This window comes from Passer montanus, unplaced genomic scaffold (genome assembly GCF_014805655.1).
Source record: "Passer montanus isolate IOZ18808 unplaced genomic scaffold, ASM1480565v1 scaffold12, whole genome shotgun sequence".
In the NCBI taxonomy this organism is placed as follows: Eukaryota; Metazoa; Chordata; class Aves; order Passeriformes; family Passeridae; genus Passer; species Passer montanus.
Genome location: NW_024358722.1, coordinates 2929754 through 2953326, shown reverse-complemented (window position 1 = coordinate 2953326; position 23573 = coordinate 2929754). Strand labels below are relative to the sequence as shown.

Here is a 23573-nt window from a genome sequence, read left to right as displayed (position 1 = left end):
TAGGGGTTTTTTTTAATAGCAGCAGGAAAAAAAGCTCCAATACATACCATGCGTAGTGAAGATTGTTTCTGGAAGTTTTAACAGCTCTAAGCCTTCAGAAGTGAAAAGAGGTTCTTCTATGTATTCAAAACTAATTTGCTCTTCTTTTTACATCTATTACATTATTACTCCATTTACTTTCCTCACTGGCCTTTTCAATGCTAAAAATGATTTTTTTTTTCTGTATAAACAATTCAAAGTTCCAAACCAGTAGATATTTTACAACTTACCTGTTGATAGATACTATTTGAGGAAAGAGACTTTACTGGTTTATGCCCGTTATTACAATCTTTGTGGAAATCAAAGGTAACAAGTAAGCACTTTGAATCCTGGGGATATCAGGGCAAAAAGGTTAATTGGACTAATGGAAAGCAGGTAAATCAAGTGCTTCAGCTACTTTTTTTCTTTATTTCACTATAACTGTATTTTAAATTATACACTTAAAACACAGCCTTGGACAAACAAGGCTGTTACTTCAGCAGGAAATGTTAAGAATTCTAAAGTTATCAAGGATGGTAAATTGAAACCTCGTCACAAGGGACAATTTTTCCTATGCTTTCAAGTAAAAGTAAAAAATCCCAAACTTTTATGAGGCGCCACACAGAAATTTTAGTTAAATACACATTTAATACACTTTTAATCCAAAATACCAGTTAGGTATGTACTTGGAGGGTGTCTGAAAAGCCATTATAATAAATGGAGTAAGGCTTTGGATGATGAGGATGAAGAGCATCTGTACAGTATTTGCCAGAATTGACCATAGCTCTAGTAATAACATGGGGAAAGGAGAACACTCCATCTTCATTGGATTGCAGAACCAGAGAATATGCTAATAATTATACCTGCTTCATAAATTGTGTTGTATTTGTGCTTTCAGTCTGTTTTAGGATACTGAAAGCAGAATGCTGGTCTTGAGAAACTGATTCAGAGGGGAAGAACAGGTTTTAGATCAGAAAGTTCAGTCATCATCCAGGGACCCAAATAAATGAACTATTATCTTCACTTAAAGAACATATCAGCTGCAGATTGCTCCTCTACAAAAGGTTGTTATTTCACGCTTTTGGATACAAACTAGAATTTCTTGAGGTGTGGTTACTTACCAATATACGCAGCTCCATCAGTCACCATGTATTTGTTACGATTCAGTTTGGGAAGGGAAGTGTTCTTCTGTTCTTTAAGAAAGCAGGCACTCTCTTCCTCAAGGTCAAAGAATTTCTGCCATGAAATAGAAAGAAACACAGGTTAATGAGAATTGCTCTACAAGAGAGTGAAAAAATACAGTCTGTTCTCTAATCTTTATTGAAAATTAGTTGGTACTAGAGAACAGCTTGAGTTTTTACTACCAAGTATTACTTTTAATAAAATGCTGCACATTGCATTTCTAATTAAATTCTCATAGTTTATGATACTCCTGCCTTGGCATTCTGAACTATATAAAGTATATGGCTACTGCATGCTAAAAGCAATACAGTGCCAGGTAGTAAAGGCTGTAAAATGAAAAAAAAAAATAAATCTGTTCTCCATGTAAGAGCCAGGAACTTTTTTAAACTAATTTCCTCATTTTTCAAGGGATGCTGGGGTTTGAAGTCTGCTTCAGGATTGGGATCAGTGACACAACAACAGCTGAATTAATACCTCTGCAATCACACATTGCATAGTTTCCAATAGGAAACTTATGATTTCAGAAATTTAGAAGCTTCTCAGGATTGAATTTGGTATAAAGAGATCAAATTTTCCAGGCAACAAGAGGAAAATGCTTTACCCTGGAGAGTGAAGTATGAGCAAGATTTATTTATTTATTTGGTTGTTTATCTGTTTATAAATTTAGAGCTATATGCACTCTTCGTCTGATCAGTAACAGACAAAAGTGAGCAAGAATACACCTACATAACTCAAAAATAGATTCACATGGATGCTCAAGAATAACTTGGCTGTAGATAGATGCTTCTTGCCACTCCTTTGTGTTTTCCAGTTGTCTAGAGACAATTTTGTTCTAGGTCATAACTTCTGCAGGCCCTTTCAAAGCACACACCTTCCTCTGTTCAGCACTGCACCCAGCAGAGCTGGCCCCTTCCTGCTGCTCCTTTCAGAGTTAGAGCAGGCATTCGCACACACAGGATACATTTACAGGGTCAAGTACACAAAATGTAAGGAATACAGAAATTAAGGTCCCAAGAAGCACAGTGGTGAGCTCTTCACCTTGAGTCTGCCCTTTCTGATTCAAGCTTTAATTTCATGACCACTTGTGCACAGGACAGAGCTCCCTGCTTCAGCAGCAGTTTGATATGCAGGTTACTCCTTGCCCTATGGCTGTGAGCTTATAGCATTTAGTTAGCTCTCAAACAAAGCTTTCTAGGTGCAAGTTCTTCTAGTGGTCATTTTCTTCAGAGTACTTGTATTGAGTTTGCATTCTCAAAACAGTTTCAGTTGAAACCAGTAATCATTAATGCTTCTGTGAATGGGACTCAGAGATGCTGCACACGCCAGGTGTAACAGGGTTGCAGTGCCCTAACTCTGTACTTGCAGTTAGGCAATACCAGAATTTGCAATAGCCTGGTCAGGAGAAACCAGGAGGAGATTCTCATCCAACAGAGAAATTACATCTGCATCTCCTTCTCCAGGATGGCCACTAGCAAACCAGTGCACCCTGCAGCTGCAGCCAGCCATTAGCACTCACTGCAAACTTTCAAGCCAAACTGGTCTTTCCATAGGGATAAGGAAAAAAAATAAAGGAAAACAATCAAGACAAGGCATATCACAAGGATCAAAAGCTGAATGAAAAATAAGAAGTTACTGAGTATGCTTTGTAGGATCCCCAGAAGAACAGGACAACATGGGGATAGGAGGTCATGTGCTGTTCAAAAGCTGAATGAAAAATAAGAAGTTACTGAGTATGCTTTGTAGGATCCCCAAAAGAACAGGACAACATGGGGATAGGAGATCCTGTGGTGCAGGTGTGTGTGGCATTTTGGTCAGGACCATATGGAGGTATTGCGGCAGCCTAGCAACCTTAAGTGCAATTTCAATCAGAATTTGTAACAGGTTTCTCTTAAAATTTCAGTGTATTTGTATATAAACACACACCATACATGTCTGCAAGACAGTATTTTTTGTACTGAGGTTAGTTTATTTTCTCACAGCCAAAGCAGAACCAAGAGGGAAAAGGAATGTTTTCAATAGTTCAAAAGGTAATTTAGTTTTTTACTTTTTTAACCTATTCTTTCCCCTCCATAAACACACATAGTTTTGTTTCACTTTGATCCTGGCTGTAATGGATGAATACAGAAGAAATGCATCTTTAAAACGCAGTTGCTCACCTGACATGCTTTTTAAATTAAAAGAGAATTGAGATGGAGCCTATGGCACTGCTGTCAGCCAAAATCAAATTGATAACAGCAAACTCTGACCCTTGGGCTATTACCCATAACAAGGTTTATTTAAGGCAGTGGTTCACCCAGACTGGGAAACTTGATGCACACACAGAGGTAACTGACTTAGTGTTGTACCTTTACAACTCCCTGCAGCTCATTTTTTTCCTGAAGTTGTTTTTGTTTTTTGTATTTTCTAACTGCAGAGACTCTACCTGAACTATTTAGAACAGATGTTTAGGAGCAGGTTTTTTTTTCCTTTTACCATTTAGTTCTTGACAAGATAAATTCTGTACAAAAGATTTTATCTGCTGTAAATAGATGGCAATGGATATAAGTATTAGGTACCACTTTGCAAAAAAAAATTTTGAATATATAAATAGATTTTTGATGATAAATATGGAAAAAGCTAGAAGTTATTTAAAATTGAAGTGTCTTAAACAGAGTCAGCTATGTATGGGGTTTTTTTACTTAAAACCACACTTTATGCTGCTTTTTTACTGAGGAAACTTATAATAACAACATATATTATAACAAAAAGCCCTATTTCTAGATATGCATAATACCACTTATTGTGTGTATAAGAAATAGTACTTCCTTTTTAGAATTTTTGTCAATTTTCAAACCGCCAGAAGGATTTACAGGATTATCAAGTTAGGAAATCAAAATAATTCAGCAGATTATTTAGAACTTTTACCTGAAAAAAAAAAACAAAACAAAACAAAGCCAAATAAACCCACAACCTCCTCCCTGGCAAAGATCCAAGGTGGCTGATTTCCAGTGTGCCTCATTTCATAAAAGTCAAGTGTGTCACACTGGAAATAGCACTTAATATGCATTGTGTTCTCTAATACTTTTGTATGGTATTTCTCACTTTCCTGTACTTTTCATGCATGGCTAATGTGGTCCCAGAGTGGTGTTTCTGGTCTTCACATTTTTGAGTTTGCAGCCTGAATTTAATGTAAAATCTTCATTATTTTTTCTTGTAATTTTCACTTGACTGAAGAAAAAAGTAGATGCTTACACATCTTAACAGTAAGGTTACGTGAATGCAGACTAAATCATATTTTTGTTCTCTCAGATTGACTCTTATCTCACAGTATGAACATGACCAGTGGCTACAGTTCCCTCTGTTGGTTTCACTGTGAGAGACCACATCAGGTGTTTTGCACAGGCTGTCCACCACACTGACTGCCTTTTGGCACCAAGGTATTTTTCTGTCTTAATTTCGAATTCTGTTAGTACTAGGAGTAAATTATTTGTTCAATATTTTAAGTTTCCTGATATTTAATTGAATTTAAAGACTTTGATAATAACAGAAAAAATTCTCAGTTGTTTTATTTTCTTGATTCTTTTTTGGGGGGTGGGGATTATCATATATTTTAAAGTAATATGGATTATACTTACAACTTTCAAACTACAGCTTGGAACTTCGGTGCAAATAGCTTTCAGAGATGAAACAAAGTTAAAAGTAAGGGGATCTGTGTCTCTCGAGAAACTTATGAGAAGTCGTACTTTAATACTTCGTAAAACTAATGCTTCTCTTATCTTCCCATCTAAATACGGCCAGTACCTGTGGAGAAAGAAGACAACGTTTGCAGAGAACTTTTAAAACTTTAAAACATTTGGGAGAGCCGCTGCCAGAGGGCGCTGCTGGCCAGCCCAGACATGGCCACAGAGCATTTCCCTGCTGGCACAGGTCAGGGAACTGGAACACCGCATCTCCCTGGCTGGCATCCCTTGTTCAACCCCTAAGCACTGGGACAGCACAGCCTGGGCACTGGAATGCCTTCTGTGATTTCTCCTTGGGAAACAGAGCTGCTGTGCAGAGTGCCTGTGTCCTTCAGGAGCAGCAGATGAGATGGGATGCTTATGGAGGATGCTATGTGATAGGAGTGCAGAAATTCTGCCATGGGATGGTGGCTTCCACGGTGCTATTCTCACAATTGACAGTTAGCTTTGTATTCCTGACATTTGGTGGGAGCAGGGCAGGGCAGGGAGAATTAAACAAAGAAAAATGCATGTTTTCTACATTCCAACAACATCAAAACACCAGGGCTAATGAAATCCGAGCTCTACCATGCCAGAAAATAACTTAGAAGCACAAACTGGGAGCTGGCAACGTAGAGATGCTGGGGCAGTGCCTCAAACACAAATCCATGATGAAGGAAAAATGCTGACAAATTCACACAGGTGCTTCCTTCATGTCCCTAATCCAGTAGATTTCTGAATGCTTCCACCATGAGAATAAAGTAAGGAGGAGTATAGGAGATAACATACAACACTGTAGTGGTTCTACATACTAAGATGCTTTCCAAGATAAAGGAGAAGTAGGAAGCATACATAACATGAGACTGTGGTTCCTAAAGCACTGCCCATGATTCTTTCCCTGTGATGGAGGCTGTACATAATGAATTTATTGGAAAAACTATCTCATAATCTTAAAACAGTTTATGCTTGGTATCAGTCACATGATAATTATTTTTTGAAAATTTTGAACAGAACAGCTCTAAATAGAAAAGAGTACACAACCACATGCTTAGTTTGGCTTAACTGTGTTCAAATAAAATGCAAAGATGGAACAGCAGGCTTTGCTAGGTTCTAAATTCATTGTGAACATTATCAAGAGTAGGAGGGACCAGTGGATACTTGCCTCCTGAGCTGGATGGTTTTGATGCACTCTGGCTCCAGTGTTAGACCCATGAATGCTTTTTAATGGTCCATACAAACTGGCTGTTCAAACATTATGTAATTTTGTTTGGTTTTATCACCTCTCAGTTAACCAAACTGTGAAATCATTCAAATGTAATCTATTCTGAACTGGGAATTTTCATTTATATGTGTATGCCAGTAAGATAATGACATTTCCCACACAGTATACAGATTATTTCTCTCTTAACACACTGTCATGTTGAATATCTGCATGATACTCATAATATGCCAGTAGTTGTGGGCTCAGAATAGTCAATATAATAGGGCAAGAAATAGGATTAATGTGTAAGCAGACTTATATTCCTGGGTTCCAGTCCCATGCAGATGGTCAGACTAGACAATTTCTGATCTCCTTCAACAGGCAGATCCAAAGCTTAGGACCCTGAACTGGAAATGTCCTCTTAGGTCCCAATTCTGCTCCCATTTAAGTCAATGGTAGGACTCTCACTGATTTCAATAAGAGCAGAATTGGGCCCCAAGAAACTGGTGCACAGTAGTAACTAACCTCCTGTGAGTTCATTTTCTCCAGCAGACCCTGCTGGCATTATGGGAACCAGCTGGAGCTGGACACTCACCGTTTAGCGTTGGTGTCGATGACAATGGGCAAGTAGTCCATGACAGCAATGTACACAAACTGTTTGGCATCGTCAATAACGCTGTAGATAGCTTCGATATCCAGGACTCGGTCCTTGGGGCAGAAGAGTTTGGGTGAGTTCTGTGAAATGAAAAGTTGAAATATGGCATTAAAAACTATTTATTTTCTCTCCCCCTCAGTCTTGAGATGAGAAGTAGTATCCATTATTTTAGCAGAGATTATTAACTTCAGCTGTCCTGCTCCTGTTAGAATACTCAAAGCTACAAAGGCAAGCTACTTGCTTACTTGGCCCTCAAAAGCCTCAACATTTAGGTGTAACTGTTGGTAAAATGCAAAAGACACAGACTTCAAAACATCTATTGTAATGAAAGAAGCTGTAATTGAAGTTACATTTCAGGGAATTTTGGTCCAAAGAGCCCCAGAACTGGTTTCTATTAGATGGAGTGTTCATATGTTCTTGCCACATGAGCGTGATCCTTCACTTGGTAGCAGGAATTAAGTGTTTTATATCAGTTGCAGGGAGACACTGCAGTTTTGCAAGAAACTTATCTTTAAAACAAAGCTTCAGGTATGAATTTCCCAGTACAGAGCTGGTAGAAGCCCAGGTTGCAGCTTTTCTGCAATCTTCTGGGGGTGTCAGAGGCAAGGTGAAACCAGTGGAAATTGCTCATCTGTGGCAGATGTGCCCAGGACATTCTACTCTGCTGCACAAGCAGGGAGAGAAAAGTGAATCCCCCTTTCAAGTTGCAATGACTTCATTTCCGGGACAGAGGTTGTTGAAGGCACTTTAACCCAGATGGAACATGTGCTTTTCTGCCACTGTAGCACCTTCTCACCTTTGTCACTTGCTTGGGTTGCAGCTGACATCCAGATGAGCATCTTTCCTTTAGGGAAAGATCCCAGAGGTTTTATTAGTCTTCCTTAATTTCAGTACACTGCCTGTCACAGTGTTTTCTAATTACTGACAGTGTTCTTAAGGATTTACTACAACTAAGTACAGAAAATACTAGAAAATTAACTGTAGCAAGATTTCAAGACCAATATTCCAGATCCATTCCTGAACACTAAAAAACCAAAACCTTTTACACTTTATCAGCCAGTCTGGAAGATGAGTTTGTTGCTAAGCAACACTAAGCTACGATTCCCAAGTATAACAAAAAAATTCAATGACTGTATATTACGCTTGTTTTATATAGCACAAACATTGAAATAAGTTTTCAAAAAATTAATTTCAACTCAAGAAAAAAGTGTAAAATGATTTAAATATAGTTAAAATATTAAATATAATTTATTTCAATTATCTGACACTTTTTGGAGGTAATTGCTCCGAGATGTTATTCTTAACACTTGTATTATTTTCTTGACCTTTAAAGTTACAGAACAGCTGAAGAAAGAAATTGTCATGCATTTGTCTTCTTCAGATGTGTTCAATACAAACATCTGAAAGTGAAAGACTTCCTGAAGATAATTAGGAGAAAAATCTCTAACTGTAGCACTATGCTTTGGCATTCCACTTGTTACTCCGTGGCACAGCTGATCCCTGCCCCACAGCCACGGACTGGCTTAGGACTCGTCTCCATGTCGTGTAGCACTTGCCATTCTGATCAAGCACCCACCTGTTCCTCCTCTTCACCTACGAGGAACAGGCCTTTATTCTGGCTGGGAACAGCACCTTTCCATGCCTCTGCTCCTGGGGTGTGCTATCCCAAACTAACGGGGAGGCAGCAGCCTGTCTCTGCCCCAGGCAGGACTGCCACGGCAGCAAGGGAACTGCCTGGCTCCTGGGAAACTCCTTCTGATCATTAGCTGGAGAACACACAGCAGCATTAACATTTGGTCCATCGAGACAGTCCCAAGCAACTCTAGGACTGCACTTAAGAGGGGCAAGTCCCAAGTGGCTGTGGATACAAATTTAGGTAGCTCTTGGAGGTGGACTTCAGTGATCTGTGCTCCTGAGTATTACTGAGTCCTTCCTTTTGTTTTCTGAAGTGAAATACCAAGAGAAGAGGCTTCCATGCCTACAGGAAAGGAAAAAGTCACAGAGGAAGGGAACACTCTGCAAACTGAAAAAAAAGGTAGAGTCTCTCTCCATCTGCCTTTGCCTAGGATCCCAGATTCCGTAAACTGGGCCTTAACCAGCTTTCAATTCCGTGTTCCCCTCCAGGATCGACTTTCAGCAGGATTTCTCCATTTCTTACAGATTTCTTAGAAAGGAGTAGGTTTTCATTTCACAGTGCATTAGCAAACTGTCCAAAACACTGTCTCATTTAAGCTAGTCCTTAAGATTCTCCAGAATCAATGGAAGTGTCCATTTTTTCAAACCACTATTTATTCTGGCTGTCCTAGGCACTTCCACATTTTCACTCCAAAATAGTTTTCTGTCTGTCCACTGGTGCCCAGCAGGTGAAGGGGAACCCTGCCCTGTATAACCACTCATCTGCACTGTCTGATGCCAGTGGCTGTACAACTAAAAAGTGGCTATAAAGCAATGGTGGTTTTGCCCTTGTTTTATAGAGAATGGAAAATTACTCTCAGCAACTTTATCTATATTCCTGACTTTGAAGGGGCAGTTTACACTCACGTAATTACCACTAAAATAAATGACACTCCACATCTTCCATCATCTCTATCTCACTGGGTACTTTTTTCCAGTTTTGCTACATCACTGATGAGATGGAGGATTCAGTTTCTTTCCATTAAAAAGACATGCACAGACAGTGCTTCCATGAGGATCACTGCTTGGATTTTAGAAGTTTTAAAATGTCATTTAAAAATAAAGTTGAAATAGATGATCTTGTACAGAAGTACAAATGCTTTGCAATAGGGTGAATTCTTATAAATTACATTGATAAAAATGCAAACTCTGCTTATTCTGTATTATTTTCTATGTCTGATTAATTGTTCATTTACTCCCAAGTCATTCACATTCTATCTATTAGTATAAATAAAATAATTTAATTTGAAGGGTCTCTGTATTGTTTTCTGAACATGACTGGAAAAGTGTTGAACATTGCAAAGAAAAGGAAATTGAATAATACGCAAATGAAATCCTGCAGCATCTAAAGTCCTGACAAACTGCATATCATAGAAACCAGAACTAAACAAAAAATAAATATTGTGATTTTTCGAATTTCCGGGTCTTTCAAAAATCTTGTGGGTTAAGTACATTTCTTCCCTATCCTCCCCCACCACACCCTGGAACTCATTTCAGAACTTACCGACACAAAAGCTTCTGATTTTGTCTCGTTCAGCTGCAGTGTCAGTTTATTTTGAGTATCGTACACTCCATAGAGTCTCTTAGACCAACTCGGAGGTATTTTATTCTTATACCTTAATGAGCTATACAGGGCAAAAATCCTTTGTAAATCCAGGACCAGGCAGCTACAGTTGTATACGATGACGCCAAGTTCCTTCATCTGTGAAATTAAAAGTTGGATCATTAGTGATATTTTCCTTGATGGATCTGTGGAAGTATGCAGCAAGAACACAAAAACCTCACCTCGGGTGCCCCAGCTTTCTGGGTGTCAGTTTCTTCACATGTTAAAAGGGAGATAATGATACTTTTCTCTCACAGAAAGTACTCTGTAAGCATAACAAGCATCAACATTCTCACATATAAATTATGAGGAAAAATAGTCCAAGTAAATACAGACAGCAGAGTACAATTAACTTCTTTAGCCTTCAACAGGCACAATCCCACTTCTCATTTAGGTAAAGGCATGTCTCCTGATCATCATAAATCTTGTCTTGGCAGAGATTTCATTAATTTTACACCCCCAGTAGCTAAGTTGTTGACAGAATTTCAATTTCAAATGTATTGTCTGGCTTTTGTAATCAAAATGTAACCACATGCTCATTCTCTCCCCTTCCTTTGCTTTAGAACAGCTCAAGAAAGGACTGGTGTGGGTCTGGATGCTATTGACCTCTCATTACCTGTATTTAAAAATAGTTCAGCCATCTTCTAAAACAAAGCAAGAAGAAAATCCGCATGTATCTGTTGGAAAACCATTTGTACAATAAATATTTAAAGGATCGATGCTTTTTTTTGCAGGCAAACTCTCTGCGAAGTCTGCCTGGCATGATGAAGAAAACAAGGGTGATATGAACTCTCCAGCATGTTTACCCTTTCACTCCAAAATATTCCCACTGATGCTATTCCCTTAGATGAGATCTCCACAGTTACACGGACGAGTTTCTGGTAAAAGCGTATCTTTCTGTAAAGCCTGTGGGAACTCTGAACCCCACACTGATGATATCTCAGAGCTTGTTCCAGTGCAATTCTCCCTGACTGCAGATGTGAACCACTCTACAGGAGTGGGCAGAGAGAAAGTGAAGGATAGAACTGAACCTTGACTCCCTCTGTGGTGGGTGAACACAATACTCCAGTGAGAAGGAAATGCTATGGGTGACACATTCTTCATGTCCCCGACCTGGAAATACCACATCCCTAAGAATACACAACACTGAGCTATCTTGTTCCTAAATATTTGCCAAATAGTTGTAACCATAGGAAGAAGACCTAATATTATTGCTACCTAAATCAGAATATTTCTGCAAGCTTCTTTAATCTGTTAGCCTGCACAACCTGAAATTTGCAGACAATTAGAAAAAAACAGCCATACTGCACTGCAGCCTTTCATTTCTGGATAAGCCAGTAAATTAATTTTTATGATAAATATAAATATGACCAACATCCTAGCTGAAGAATCTATTGAAATAACATCTTTAATTTTTCTCCTGGGTGCTGGTATCTTCGAGGATGCTCCTGTATTCAGCTCTAGGCTGTCCCCATAGTCTGGGCACTATTTGTCTCCAAATATTTTTAACTATACATTAGCACTGTTTTCACTGTGTGCTGCCAATACAGCTCTCTTAATTGCCAGGCATGCTATTGCAGAGGACTTGCTAATAGTACTCTGTTACATCTATCTGCATAATGTGGTTTAATCGGCTTTTCATGGCTGTTAGTTGATTCTGACATAATTATGTGGTTATACTTTTCCTTTCATTTATCAGTCCCATTATTACCATTCCACTTTATCCATTCTATTAAAAGTAAAGATGAAAGGGTCCTCATTGCACACCAGAAGCTGCCAGGATTGCATCTGCATGAGCAACTCTCCTCGCAACAGGAGTGCCTGCAGTCCCCTCCCCGAGAATCCAGACTGCCCTTCTGCCTAAGTGGTTCCTCATGTAGAGATAGGGAGGAAGCCAGGGGCACTAATGGATTTTGTTAAACGCCACTTTCACAGATCACTAGCTAGCCGGAGTGCCAAGCGAAGCATTAGGCACGCCTTAGAGCCAGCCCCTCCCGAGGACCCGCTCCCGAGGGAATGCCGGGCTGGGGCGCGGCCGCCCGCAGGGAATAGGCTCAGACCGGGGGCTGCCATGGAGCCACCCAGAGATGTGGTTACAGCGCAGTAATGAACGCTGCCTTCCCAAGGTGTTGCGTCTTGCAGTTGGCTTCTCAAAGAACTGATCAAAGCTTTTCTTGTTTCTGAAGCTTTTCCCCACGGGGATTCCCTAATACGTGATAGAGGCAGGGCTCCTCTCCCTCGCTGGGGAAACACAGATATCCTCCGCTGCCTGTTTTCATTAAGCTTTTATAAGCTTAAGTTCAAATTTAACTCAACCTGAACAGTAGATTCAAAGCTACAGGCAGAGGGCAAACAGCAACTCTGATGCTTCTTGCGCAAACCAAATTTTCCGTAAGAAACCGGTTTCGATGTCAGCCTGTCACTTTGTGACCCTCTCAGCTTAGGGGTGATACATCCCCTTGAAATGCAAACAATACATGTCTGTAGTAAAACCCCACCTGTCTCCTTTCTTGTGTAACAGCCCCAGTACGTTTGGAGACAAAAAACCCCCCAAAACCCTGTTTCAGAAGCATCTTCTACATTGAGCTACTCCCATACTCTGAGGTGAGAAGAAACTGCTCTTCTTCCTATTAATCATGAAACCTTATAATCCTGGAGGCATAGGGGGCAGCAGGAATCAGGTAGTGATAGATTTAGTATGAAGTGGTATGAGATCTAGATAAGGAAAAAGTCTTTCTCTTCTGTTTGAGAGCTGCTGTCATTACAGACTTTTTTTTTTTTTGTAGTCTCCAAGGAGAAGCAGAAAAAAAACCATCTATATTGTAAGAATCAAAATCTGAGTGTTGCTCCCTGACTTGTCATCATGGAAATCTTCAGCTAAGCATCATTTGAGGTATCTGTTAAGGTAAAACCCTTCAGGGCAGAAGCTCTTCAGGCAAGGGAAGTATTTCTTCATCCTGCGTTTTAAGAGCAATTAATACAGTAATGAAAATGTCACTAAAAATTAAAGTGAAGAAGATCTTAAAAAAGCAAAAGCTTAATGAAACTAAGGAAGATAAATGTGAAATGAAAATATGGAGTCACAAATTGATTACCTCAAAATGGAACAAAAGTTTTTGGAAGGTAAATTGTACAGTTGCTTGTGAGTGATATTTCCAGGGCATGTGCCAGGGACTGGGGAGAGAAATGGCTATCTGTACAGAGAATTTTGTGTCCTCTCTTGAGCAGGATTCTTCTCCTCTTTGTTAAGAACTCAAATCAAAGAATGAAAAATATGGGAGCTTGTTTTCCTTGTTTTTCCCCATGCCATTTACATTTGTGTAGAGCAACTATTAAAGACTACCAAATTACTGTTTGACTTCCCTGCCAATAAGGGCTTTCTTAAAGCACCAGAAGAGTGAATAATCATACTTGGCTTAAGAAATGTAGTTTCCTCCCACTGTACAATGACACTTTAACTACAGAACTCAGTTAAGCTATGAAAAGTAATAAATATGGCCTAGATAGAAAAATAGTAATTTTTTATGACAAGAGGAGGAATTCCTTGCTAAATTGGACAAAAAGCAGCATTTCACAAAGAGGAATTTTTACTTATACTTTTTCCATGTGCATTCATAGGCATCTTATGCAAAAGGAAGAAAAAACATGGGAAAAGAACCTGAACAATGCAGGCTATGAACACAGAGCGCTGTAAGATTCCTACCTTGAGAAACAGAGTTAGCAGGACTATTTTGGTCTGTTTAGGTCAGGGGCCAGAGAGGGTGTTCAATGTGTCCTTATCCTGCACTGTGCAGACGAGACAGCTCATTTTATATTTACCTTGAGCTACACTCTGTGAGACAACCCCGCTGTGTAGGCAAGGTACTATTTGACCTACATAAGAGCGACACAATCTGGTTCACAGCTTGCAATATCTGAGCTGTGGCAAATGTAGCAGGAAGCTTTAGAAAACCCCTTGCTTAAAGAAAAAGTTTTTAGCAGTTGTTCACACCCAAACCTGATCCTGTAAACAACAGGAAGGAATTGCCTCTTACCCAAAAGCTCTGGCCACTGGCAGATGCCAGGAATCCATTGCCTGTGCTACAGAAACTCTGGATTAACTACAGGGAGCCTATTGCACACAAAATTTACTGAAGTAGACCTTTGGTATACAGGGTAGTGTATGCATCTGTCATTTGCCTGTGTTTGAAAATGTATATTTAATTGTACATTTGAGCCTCTGATTTTTTTTAATGACCAGTTTCTAAATAAATGGCTGAGCAAAGCCAGAATCACAACAAGGTAAACTAATGGAATAACAAAAAGCACTCCATACTGGTAAATCAATTACTAAAACCTACAATTTCAATAGCTTCTAAAGGAAAGTAATATACAGTATATTCATTACCAGCTTAAGACAAATCACAGATATTTACACTAATCTTTTTATAAAATATCCTCTAATTATCCAGTTACCCAGCACTCCAAACATACTTTCTTTTTCATTATCAGGCTTGCCTGATCCTTACTGCAGATCTCCCTTATGTTTTCATGTGGTACCCTTTAATACTGAGTGAATATTCCCCAGTCATACATAGCAGAACTGAAGGCTGTCTCCATGCAGCTATTCTTTATCTCTCTTTACCAATATATACCAACATATCTGCTGAGCAGATGTGCATGCCCATTGCATGCCAGGCACAGGTGACAGCCGAGGGGTGGCCTCGGCAGTGCAGGAGGAGTGTGGCATTCTGGTGGGGGTGACCATCAACAGAGAGAGAGTCGGAGATTTGAGAAAGGTAAGTGTTTCTCTGTGTAGAGTTGTTTGTTGTGACTGCTGTAGCACACTTTGCTGGAAGAGGCTGGCAAATGCACTCGGTGTAACCACGCCATTCAGGCAGACCTCGTTTTGATGTAAACCAAATGTGCAACCTGAAGCTGAACAGGCTGAGAAGACTGTAGCACTGCTTAGCAGCTCTCTCACAAAACCTCGGCAGGTATTATAGTCCACCACAACAGCAAAAGGATGTGCCTCAGCTACCACTTCACTAGACACTGAAACCTACCCTTACATTCCTGAGACAAAAATCCTCCTTCTGTGGTTGGCTAGTAATACAGTACAAAGACTTCACACTTTGTTATGTTAAAATCAAAAGTAATTCAATGAAATTCAAATCCAGCACAGTTCTGCTTCTGCTCCAAGTTCCACTTTTCCTTTGCTAAGAATACGAGAGCTACATTGATATTGGAAAATACTAACCAGAAAACATTAATACAAATGGGAAAGCACTATTTTCCTAGGAAGTTAATAAAACTCTGTCTAGCTTTAAGTATCAGAAAGTGAATAAATCTAAATTAACAGCATCTTTGGAAGTCAGAAATCATCTAGGGGACAATAAATGCTTTTACTTGAATTCCCTGTTATTTTGACAGCCACGAATTGCTTTTGAATATTACTTACAGAATTCAAACAGATTAAATTTTGAGACTACCTATTTCATTATTTAATTGTGCAACTTTCCTGTTTTCTAAAGACAATTTCATTGAATAAATGGTATTTTTAAAATCTTACATTCAGCTCTCAACCATTCTCAAATTAATTACCTTGTGAATATTGCACTTGGATCTCTCTTGTGCCTGGCCTATGTACTACAGTTTTGTAGGTTTTACATTTCTGTCATCTAAGGCTAAAGGTTAATTTTCTATCATGCAGGTTTTAAGTAATTTAAAAATAATTGCCAGGTAGAATTTCTGATGAACAAGAAAAAAAGCCCTCCCACTTGACAAAAAAATAAAATTTCAACCTGAGCCAGGAACTCAATCTCATCACTGAAAATGGAAAACTGTCACTCAAGCCACTGTGCTGGAAATAAATGTTAGCACGTGACCAAGAAAAGGTGATGCCTTTGATAGACAGTATACCCAGCATTTGCACTGAATGTCACTATAAAACCATGACAAGTTTTCACCAAAGGAAAGGAAGTGGTATAAGTGGACTGACTGTACCACTGAGGCTGATAACTTTGAATTGTCAGCCACCAGGAGTCCACCAGTCTTTAATTCTCACCTTTAGAAAGTACATTTGATAGATTTGGAGCTGTAGATCATGCAGAATAGAAGTCCCAAGAAGTTACAACTTCATATGTTATTTTTACTAATATTACCTAATAACAAAAAGCTGCTATGATAAGGCAGAGAAGATCTTTGATGAGCTGCTAATTTTTGTATTCCCTTCTTTTTTTCAGTGGTCCATAGGCAAAGAATTCAGAACTGCATTGTGATGCTCTACTAATTTCCACTTCACTTCAGCTGCACCATTATTTTTCATTGCACCCTGATCTAAAGGAAATCATGCTGAGAAAAAAAAGATAGGCTTAGCATTTCATTTCTGCTGAAAAGTATTGTTGCTGAGACACAAAGCAAGTTAGGCACCCAGGCAGAAGAGAGCTTGTTTTAAAATGGTGTGGTTTAAAAAGAATTTTGTGATGAAGAGGTAGCAATGCATATTCAAAGCAGAAAAGCAGAAATCCCCCGTGTCCTCATCACATTAGGAAGAAGCCCCATCATGATTTTTCTTTTTCAGCCATCTGTTCTATTGGTACGAAAAACTCAGCAAAAATAAATTTGTTTGCAGAAAAAAATCAAGTATAGTTTGTTTAAACCATGGACCACTCTGGGATGATGTTTACATAGACCCTACCATAGAATTGTGAGTGCAAGTTTGGGCTTTTTACTGCTGTTGTTTAAGCTCACTAACAAACCAAGCCTGACACAATTGTCAGAGCAAGCCAGAAGGCAGAACTGAATCAGTTAAAAATTCGTTGCCATATAATCTATCAGCATAATTAATATCACTTGGCATAATCACAGCTTAATTTATAATTTTCAAACGAATTTTCAGTTTATAGTTTCATTACCCCTTCAAAGCAGGCACAAGTGTCTTCTTTAGGGGAAATGGAAACTTGCAACTGCAAGAAAACATTTTTCCAAGATCATGTTTGATTTATTTCTTGTTTTACTGCAGGAAATCTAATTAGTGTGAATTCTAATTTGATTCTGTTTCTCTTTTGAAACAATTTTGTTCCTTTTGTCAAAGAAAAGTGCAGGCTGGAAAGAAAAGGATTGTGTTGTGTTGGGCTCCCATCTCACTGCTGGCAAGCTGCATTACATTTCAGTCTTGGTGTCATTCACATGACATTAAAAATTCCCTTCTCCAGCAGAACCACAAGAAAACTAACAGGTGAAGTGAAAGACCCTGCTAGCTTCTGAAACGGGCTGGACTCTCCTTCACCAGGCACATGTGTGTACCTCCCTGAAGCCTCTTCCCATCTTCCCTGCACCAGAGCCTGTCCTGTCAGCCCTTATCTCGCAGTCTTTTCACGCAGCAGGAAATCATCACAGCAGGAGCCCTTAGCATTTGTTCTCATCCTATGCAATGCTGCAAAGGGCAGCCTGCACACGTCTTCTGCTGTGCAACAGAGAGAGGAGAGTGCAAAGGGCTCATCTCAGAGTATGGGCAGTATTTATGTCCAAACATTTCTCTCAAAGCACACAGTTTCTTTGGGGCTTTCAGATCCATGGCCTTCAGGGAAATGCAACAGCATGTAGTTGACTAATTGGATGCATTATTTATAGCGTTACTGACACACACAGTGGGTTTTCCTTTTGCAAACTGAATAGAGATTGGTAGCAGGCATGCTGGGGACACAAACCGGGACAATGACATTGCATATGAATTATTGCTGTAACTGTTGAGCTTTGCCAGACTAGCTGATCAGAATAAGAAACCTATTTTCTTGGTGTAAGTAGAGGGCCAAAGGCACCAATTAATTTTTGACCAAGCCTTGATTAAATTCAGTGTACAGGACCTTGAGGTAAGCTAGAAATCCAAGCAGTTTAGATACATAAGGCAATTTAGCCAAATAGTACACAGGCAGCCCTAGAAAAATGGCTAGTCAATATGAAAATCTATTTTAAAAATCCACTGTGCTCTCTGTCCTTTTTTCTTGAGTAACCATCTTAGATATTTGTGAGGTTTCTGCTGCTTCAACATGGAAGCAATTTCTCTTGTAAAGATACAATCCCGATAAAGGCCCTTAGGAAGAAAACTGGTAGTTAAATTAATACATCGTATTTCTGCCTCCTGACTCTAACAGTACAATTGGGAACACAGAAGGACAGACTGTGTAAGGCTGGAAGGATCCACTGGAGGTTATCTGGTCTAGCCTCCCTCCTACCAGGGAGGGTCATCCTAGAGCATATTGCATAGGACAGCGCCCAGACAGTTCTTGAACGCCTCCAGTGATGGAGACACCACAACCTCTCTGGACAATCTGTTCCACTGCACAGACACCCACACAGTAAAGTTCTTCCTCATATTCAGGTGGAACTTCCTGTGCATCAGTTTCTGGCCATTGCCTCTTGTCCTATTACTTGGCACCACCACACAGAACCTGGCTCCATCCTCAACACCTTCCCTTGAGATGCTTATAGACATTGATGAAATCCTCTCTCAATCATCTCTTCACCAGGCTAAATAGGGTGAGTTTCCTCAGCTATTTCTTGTGAGGTGCTCTAGCACTACATTTGAAAGAAATGCCTAGTAATTCATCTTACTGATTTGAAAAAGTTGCCTGTCCACTATCACAATTCCTATGACTTCCACAGTTCTCTGAAAACACACTTAGCAATTCTGTTTGCAGGGGCTGCCTGCCCAATGAACCTCCCTCATGCAGGGATTAATAGTTTTCCACTGAACAGTTCCAGGGAAACATCAATGACTTCACTCTTTTGATGACTGCTGTTTACTTAGAAAAGTTAAGAAAGGTGACTGAATGATGACTTCTAAACCAGGCCTTGATGCTTATGACGACAGTATAAAAATCTGAAAAGGTTAGTGATGACATTAGTGCTGCACATTCATATGGAAGGAATGCTTTGTCAGAACCTATTTTTTTTCTGCTTGATGACTTATGGGTATAGAAAGATGAGAATTTATTCTGAACTGCAGAATCATTTGTCTTTTTTAAAATGACTGAAATTATTGTCCTTCCTTACCCTGACTCATGGATATTTATGCCATGGTATTTCAGCCTGATTTACTGTGTGTCTTTTTCACAGGACAATACCAAATCCAGTTTTCCATGAAAGGATTCAAACTTTCAAGCAGAAGGTGACTGGGCTCCATCTGGGAACCTTTTGGAGTTGAAGCAGTTCTGAATGAAGACATTTTTCTAGGGGGGAACTGTCATCTGTGCAATATCAAAGTGCGTGTGCGTGGGTGGAATCACATATTGGGAATACACTTTCATGATTATTTTAATGTTGTTATTTTAATTGTTTAGTTGAACAAGATTGATCTGATGGGGTATGCTAATAACTAAATCCCTCTGAGAGAAATCTGTCTACATTTGTTAACATTGCTGACCAAGACTAGCTGCCAGCAAATTCTTGTGGAAGATGACAGAATAGATTGTGGTGCATTAGCTCCCCTATCAGAGATTCAGCTTGGGTTAAACAAACAAGTTTTCTTTTAGTCAAACATAAATCAATTTTTTTGGAAAATGCTGGATTTACTGCCTTTTTTATACCCATGTAAGTTTACTGGTTATTTCAGACTACCCCTGGGTGGATCACTGCAGAGATGTGCCTAGAAACAATTTTCGTCTCTGTGACCAATGTCTTTTTTATTTTTATTTTTTTTAGAGGCAAGACAACATCCAGGTGAGCTATTTGTGATGCAGTTTCTGGGAGATCCTCCTAAACAGTTTTGATAAATTTCAACAGCTTAACTCTTAGGCTACTGTGCCTTATCCCTAGACTATAGACCCATGCAAGCACACCTCACCAGTGCTGTCTATTCACCAGTAGTTGCTTTGAGATAGCAGAAGAAGTTTTAAAAGCTGTCTCCTTTTTGTGCATGCACTTTTATGGATGATTTTCTATCCTGTGTGCAGTGGTGTACAGTTTGTGTTCTGGCAGCAAATTCCTGCATGCCTCCAGTTCCTTAAACACTTTTAGAACCCATCTAAAATTCTCAAGTCTGATAATGCTAGTAAACTGTTATTATTTATCAAGTATCTGAGGGACCAGTAATAAACCAGAATCAATCACTCTCTCTTTGTAATATCCATGACTCTTAATTAAGACAGTAATGGTATGCATTAAAAGGCAAGCAAATGATTATGAGGTTAGTTTTACTGGAGAAAGAACCTTCTATTTTTCTTTGGGTTTTGGAGATCCAACTACCTGAATATGCCATGCTGCTTTGGAAAGAAGTCAATCTATCAATTTAAAATGGATATACCATAATTTTGTTTTGCAGGCTTATTATTTATTGATTTACACTCTATTCTCGATTACTCCAACAGCAGGTAAACCTGTTCACAGCCCTTCCACAGCACAAAAAAAAAGATGAAAAGAAAATATAATCATAGAATGATTTGCATTGAAAATGTCCATAATGATAATCTTGTTCCGACCCTCTTGCTATAGGCAGGGATGCCATTCACTAGACCAGATTGCTCAGGGCCCCATCCAACTTGTCCTTAAACATTTCCAGGGATGGAGTAGTCACAATTTCTCTGGGCCAACTTGTTGCAGTGCCTCGCTACCCTCACAGTGCAGAATTTCTTCCTAAAATCCAATTGAAATCTACTCACACTAAACCTGGTATTCAGCAATATTCAGGTACCCAGCTACCTGAATATGCCATGCTGCTCTGGAAGGAAATCAGTTTATCTGTTCAAACCAAATATTCCATCATTTTGCTCTGAAGGTTTATTACTTACTGATTTACAATTTATTATTGATTATTTCAACAGTAGATAAACCTGTTTCACAGAACTTTCAGAGCAACTGCAAAAATTGACAAAAAAATTAAAAAGACAAGATCTGTAATTTCAAAGGTCAAAACAGTGATGAGCATATTCCTACAGTCAACAGAAATCAAATAAAAACATGCAACAAGCTGTTGATGTATTTTGCCCTCTCCTACATTAAATACAGACATATAATGCAAATGATTCACTGGTGCATGTGAGAACGGAGCACAACAGTGGGAGAAGTATGACAAACAGAATAACTTCCGAGTTCCTCAGAGCTGAGAATCACCACCTAGAGTAACCAGCCAAGCTGAGAGGACTTTCTGGCTCCAACTGCAAGGTGAAGATACAGATCCCATGCTGTTTTCAGTCAGCAAATCACAAAACCAGAAGGCCACAGCAGTAAGGAGGAACTAATGGCACTACCAGGCAGCAATGAAGCACGTACACAGTGCAACTGGAGCAGCCACATTACCACATTCCTGTCCAGTTTTAACCAGCCCTCTGTGAGCAGTGCACAGCAATGGTGAGCAAGAGACAAACAGTCCTTTTGCTTCACTGATATTTATTTGTAAATACTGGTTGCATAGGTAATAAATTTCAAGCAGAGTAAGCATAATGGGCAACACTGACTGTCCTGATTTATTGGATGTAACCAAGAAAAGGCAGCCTGTCTCAGTTAAAGAATCAAACAAAGCATTCTACTTCCAAAAATGCAAACTTTTCACCATGATAAATGCATGTTGTAAGATCTCCACATTTACAAGAGTATCTCCTCCCAGTCCCCTAACTTTTGGGGGACAAGGAGAAAAAAAAAAGAAAAGGAGAAAAGAAAACAGAAAAGCTGCAATTTTGGAGATATGTATCAGCCACTAAAGTGCTTGAGATTTGGTCAAAGATAAAAACCCTAGCCAAAAGTTCTTAGTGAAAATAATAGAAGTATTTTCAATTTGTCCTTTGAAGGACAAGCTGCAATAGCACCATAGCAAAATTCTGACAATACAACTAGACTTCTATGCAGCAGGAAATAGAAAAAAGTAATAAATAGTGTAAGTAAAAAATGACTAAAAAAGCAATTGTCAATACAGCTCTGTAATATCTCCCTGTGCCTGCTTTCTACCCATATTACCTCATTTACCTATGCTTGAAGATCTGGGCTGCACTTTTCTGTTATCTTTAAAATATTAGCTAGCCGAGGAAATGATTGCATAGACAGAAAACCCATGAAGATTTTTTTTAAGGATTGAATCACATGGATAACAGCACATCAAAACTTTTTAGAAGAGATATTCTCTGTCTTATAAGATATTTATTAACCCAGAAATACAAATTTAGATGGAACACACCAGTGTTATCTTGCCTGTACTTTCAGCCTAGTATTTACCCATCTGAGCTTGATTGAACCTCAGTGGACAAGGAAGTTGAAAGAGCCTCGTTTCATGTTATAGGACACTTGAGACTGTGTTCAGTTTACTAATAGCAATATGATACTGAACACCACTGGGATAGTATGAAAATTAAGCAAATTATTAGAAGAAGATGGGAATAACTAATGTGCACTTTGGGACAAATCTGTAATTCATACTAGCACAACATGGTATCAGATGGAAAGTCTCAATATAACCGGCTTGACTGAAAAGATGCAATTGTACTGTCAGACAAAATTTCTTATCTCAAAAGGACCAGATGCACCATTACATAACTTCAAGAGACTCAGATAAAATTCAGAGAAACTACTGACTGATTATAGACTGCTTTTGCTCTGTGAGCTCTGTAAAGATCATCAATAGAAATTGCAAATGTGCAGATCTTGTCTCAGTGATCAGTTTTGAAAGGTGGCTCTGCTATGGCAAGATTTTGGGGAAGATGGAAACAAATAAGATCATAATGATGTATTTTTGAGATATATAGAAATCCAGTATTTATTACATATTGGTTTTATTGGAGGGCAATATTTTCCTCACAAATAAATAGAAAATACAGTCTTTGATGATATAATTTGAGGAAATCATCATTCCCCTTTCCTAGGAGAGATACATAAAAAGAAACACAGGTTGCATTTGCTCCTGGAAGCATTCCAGAGATTCTTAAATTTTGGGTAAGTTTTTTATTAGAATCCATATCTCCAGAAATGAAGACCAAGAGAAGAGATAATTCTGAGGTGAGTTTTGTCCCTGGTAAGTGTGGCCTTTGACCTATATCTCCTCCTTATGAGTATCATCATTATAACTGGGATGAGAGTTTTGAGTAAGGAACCATGTGGATTGCTTCCAATTGATTTTACCCACCACAATCAATGAAAGGGTTGCTCCTCTGAGACTCCCAGAAATATAAATAGCTCTAAACATGCCCCTTCAGATGCAGCTATTAATACCTGAAATACCATCATTTACCAACTTTTGTCATTTCAGAGTAGGATGGGAAAGAGTTTGGGCTTTATCAGTCTTTTTGTCACAAAAGATTAGAGGAGAAGATGGTACAGATTAATTTAGACTACGGCTTTTGTCTCCTTTTTCTATGTTTCAGGAAGGACAGCCTGAACAACTCAACTGAAACACCATTATTTCTCAAACCAGTTCTGTCCTGTCTGGTAAATAACAGGCAAGAGAAGCAGACACATTCCAAGCACGCTTGGAGACATCCTGCTGCAAGCCTTCCTATAGCTTAGTTCAAAAACCAGACTCATAAGAAAACAAATTAAATATTGGCTCATCAATTTTTACTTAAAATGGACACACAG

The 23573-nt window shown here is 39.0% G+C and overlaps 1 protein-coding gene and 1 long non-coding RNA gene across 3 annotated transcripts in view; one reads left to right on the top strand and one right to left on the bottom strand.

Moving 5' to 3' along the window:
* The window catches only part of LOC120497029, a 28760-nt gene extending 23090 nt beyond the window's left edge, over nt 1-5670 (top strand). The window contains exons 1-3 of one of the 2 annotated variants that reach the window (XR_005626415.1): nt 3198-3227; nt 4489-4616; nt 4978-5670. This is a non-coding gene — a long non-coding RNA (uncharacterized LOC120497029). Of the gene's footprint in view, nt 1-3197; nt 3228-4488; nt 4617-4977 lie in introns of those variants that run through there. The other variant, XR_005626414.1, reaches the window with a different exon arrangement.
* Nucleotides 1-23573, bottom strand: part of PLD5 (phospholipase D family member 5) — a 165391-nt gene that overhangs the window by 455 nt on the left and 141363 nt on the right. Inside the window, exons 6-9 of the mRNA XM_039698051.1 lie at nt 9933-10130; nt 6695-6834; nt 4815-4980; nt 1140-1254 (exon numbers count right to left, since the gene is read on the bottom strand). Coding sequence (XP_039553985.1) covers nt 1140-1254; nt 4815-4980; nt 6695-6834; nt 9933-10130 — 619 coding nt within the window. The remainder of the gene's footprint in view (nt 1-1139; nt 1255-4814; nt 4981-6694; nt 6835-9932; nt 10131-23573) is intronic.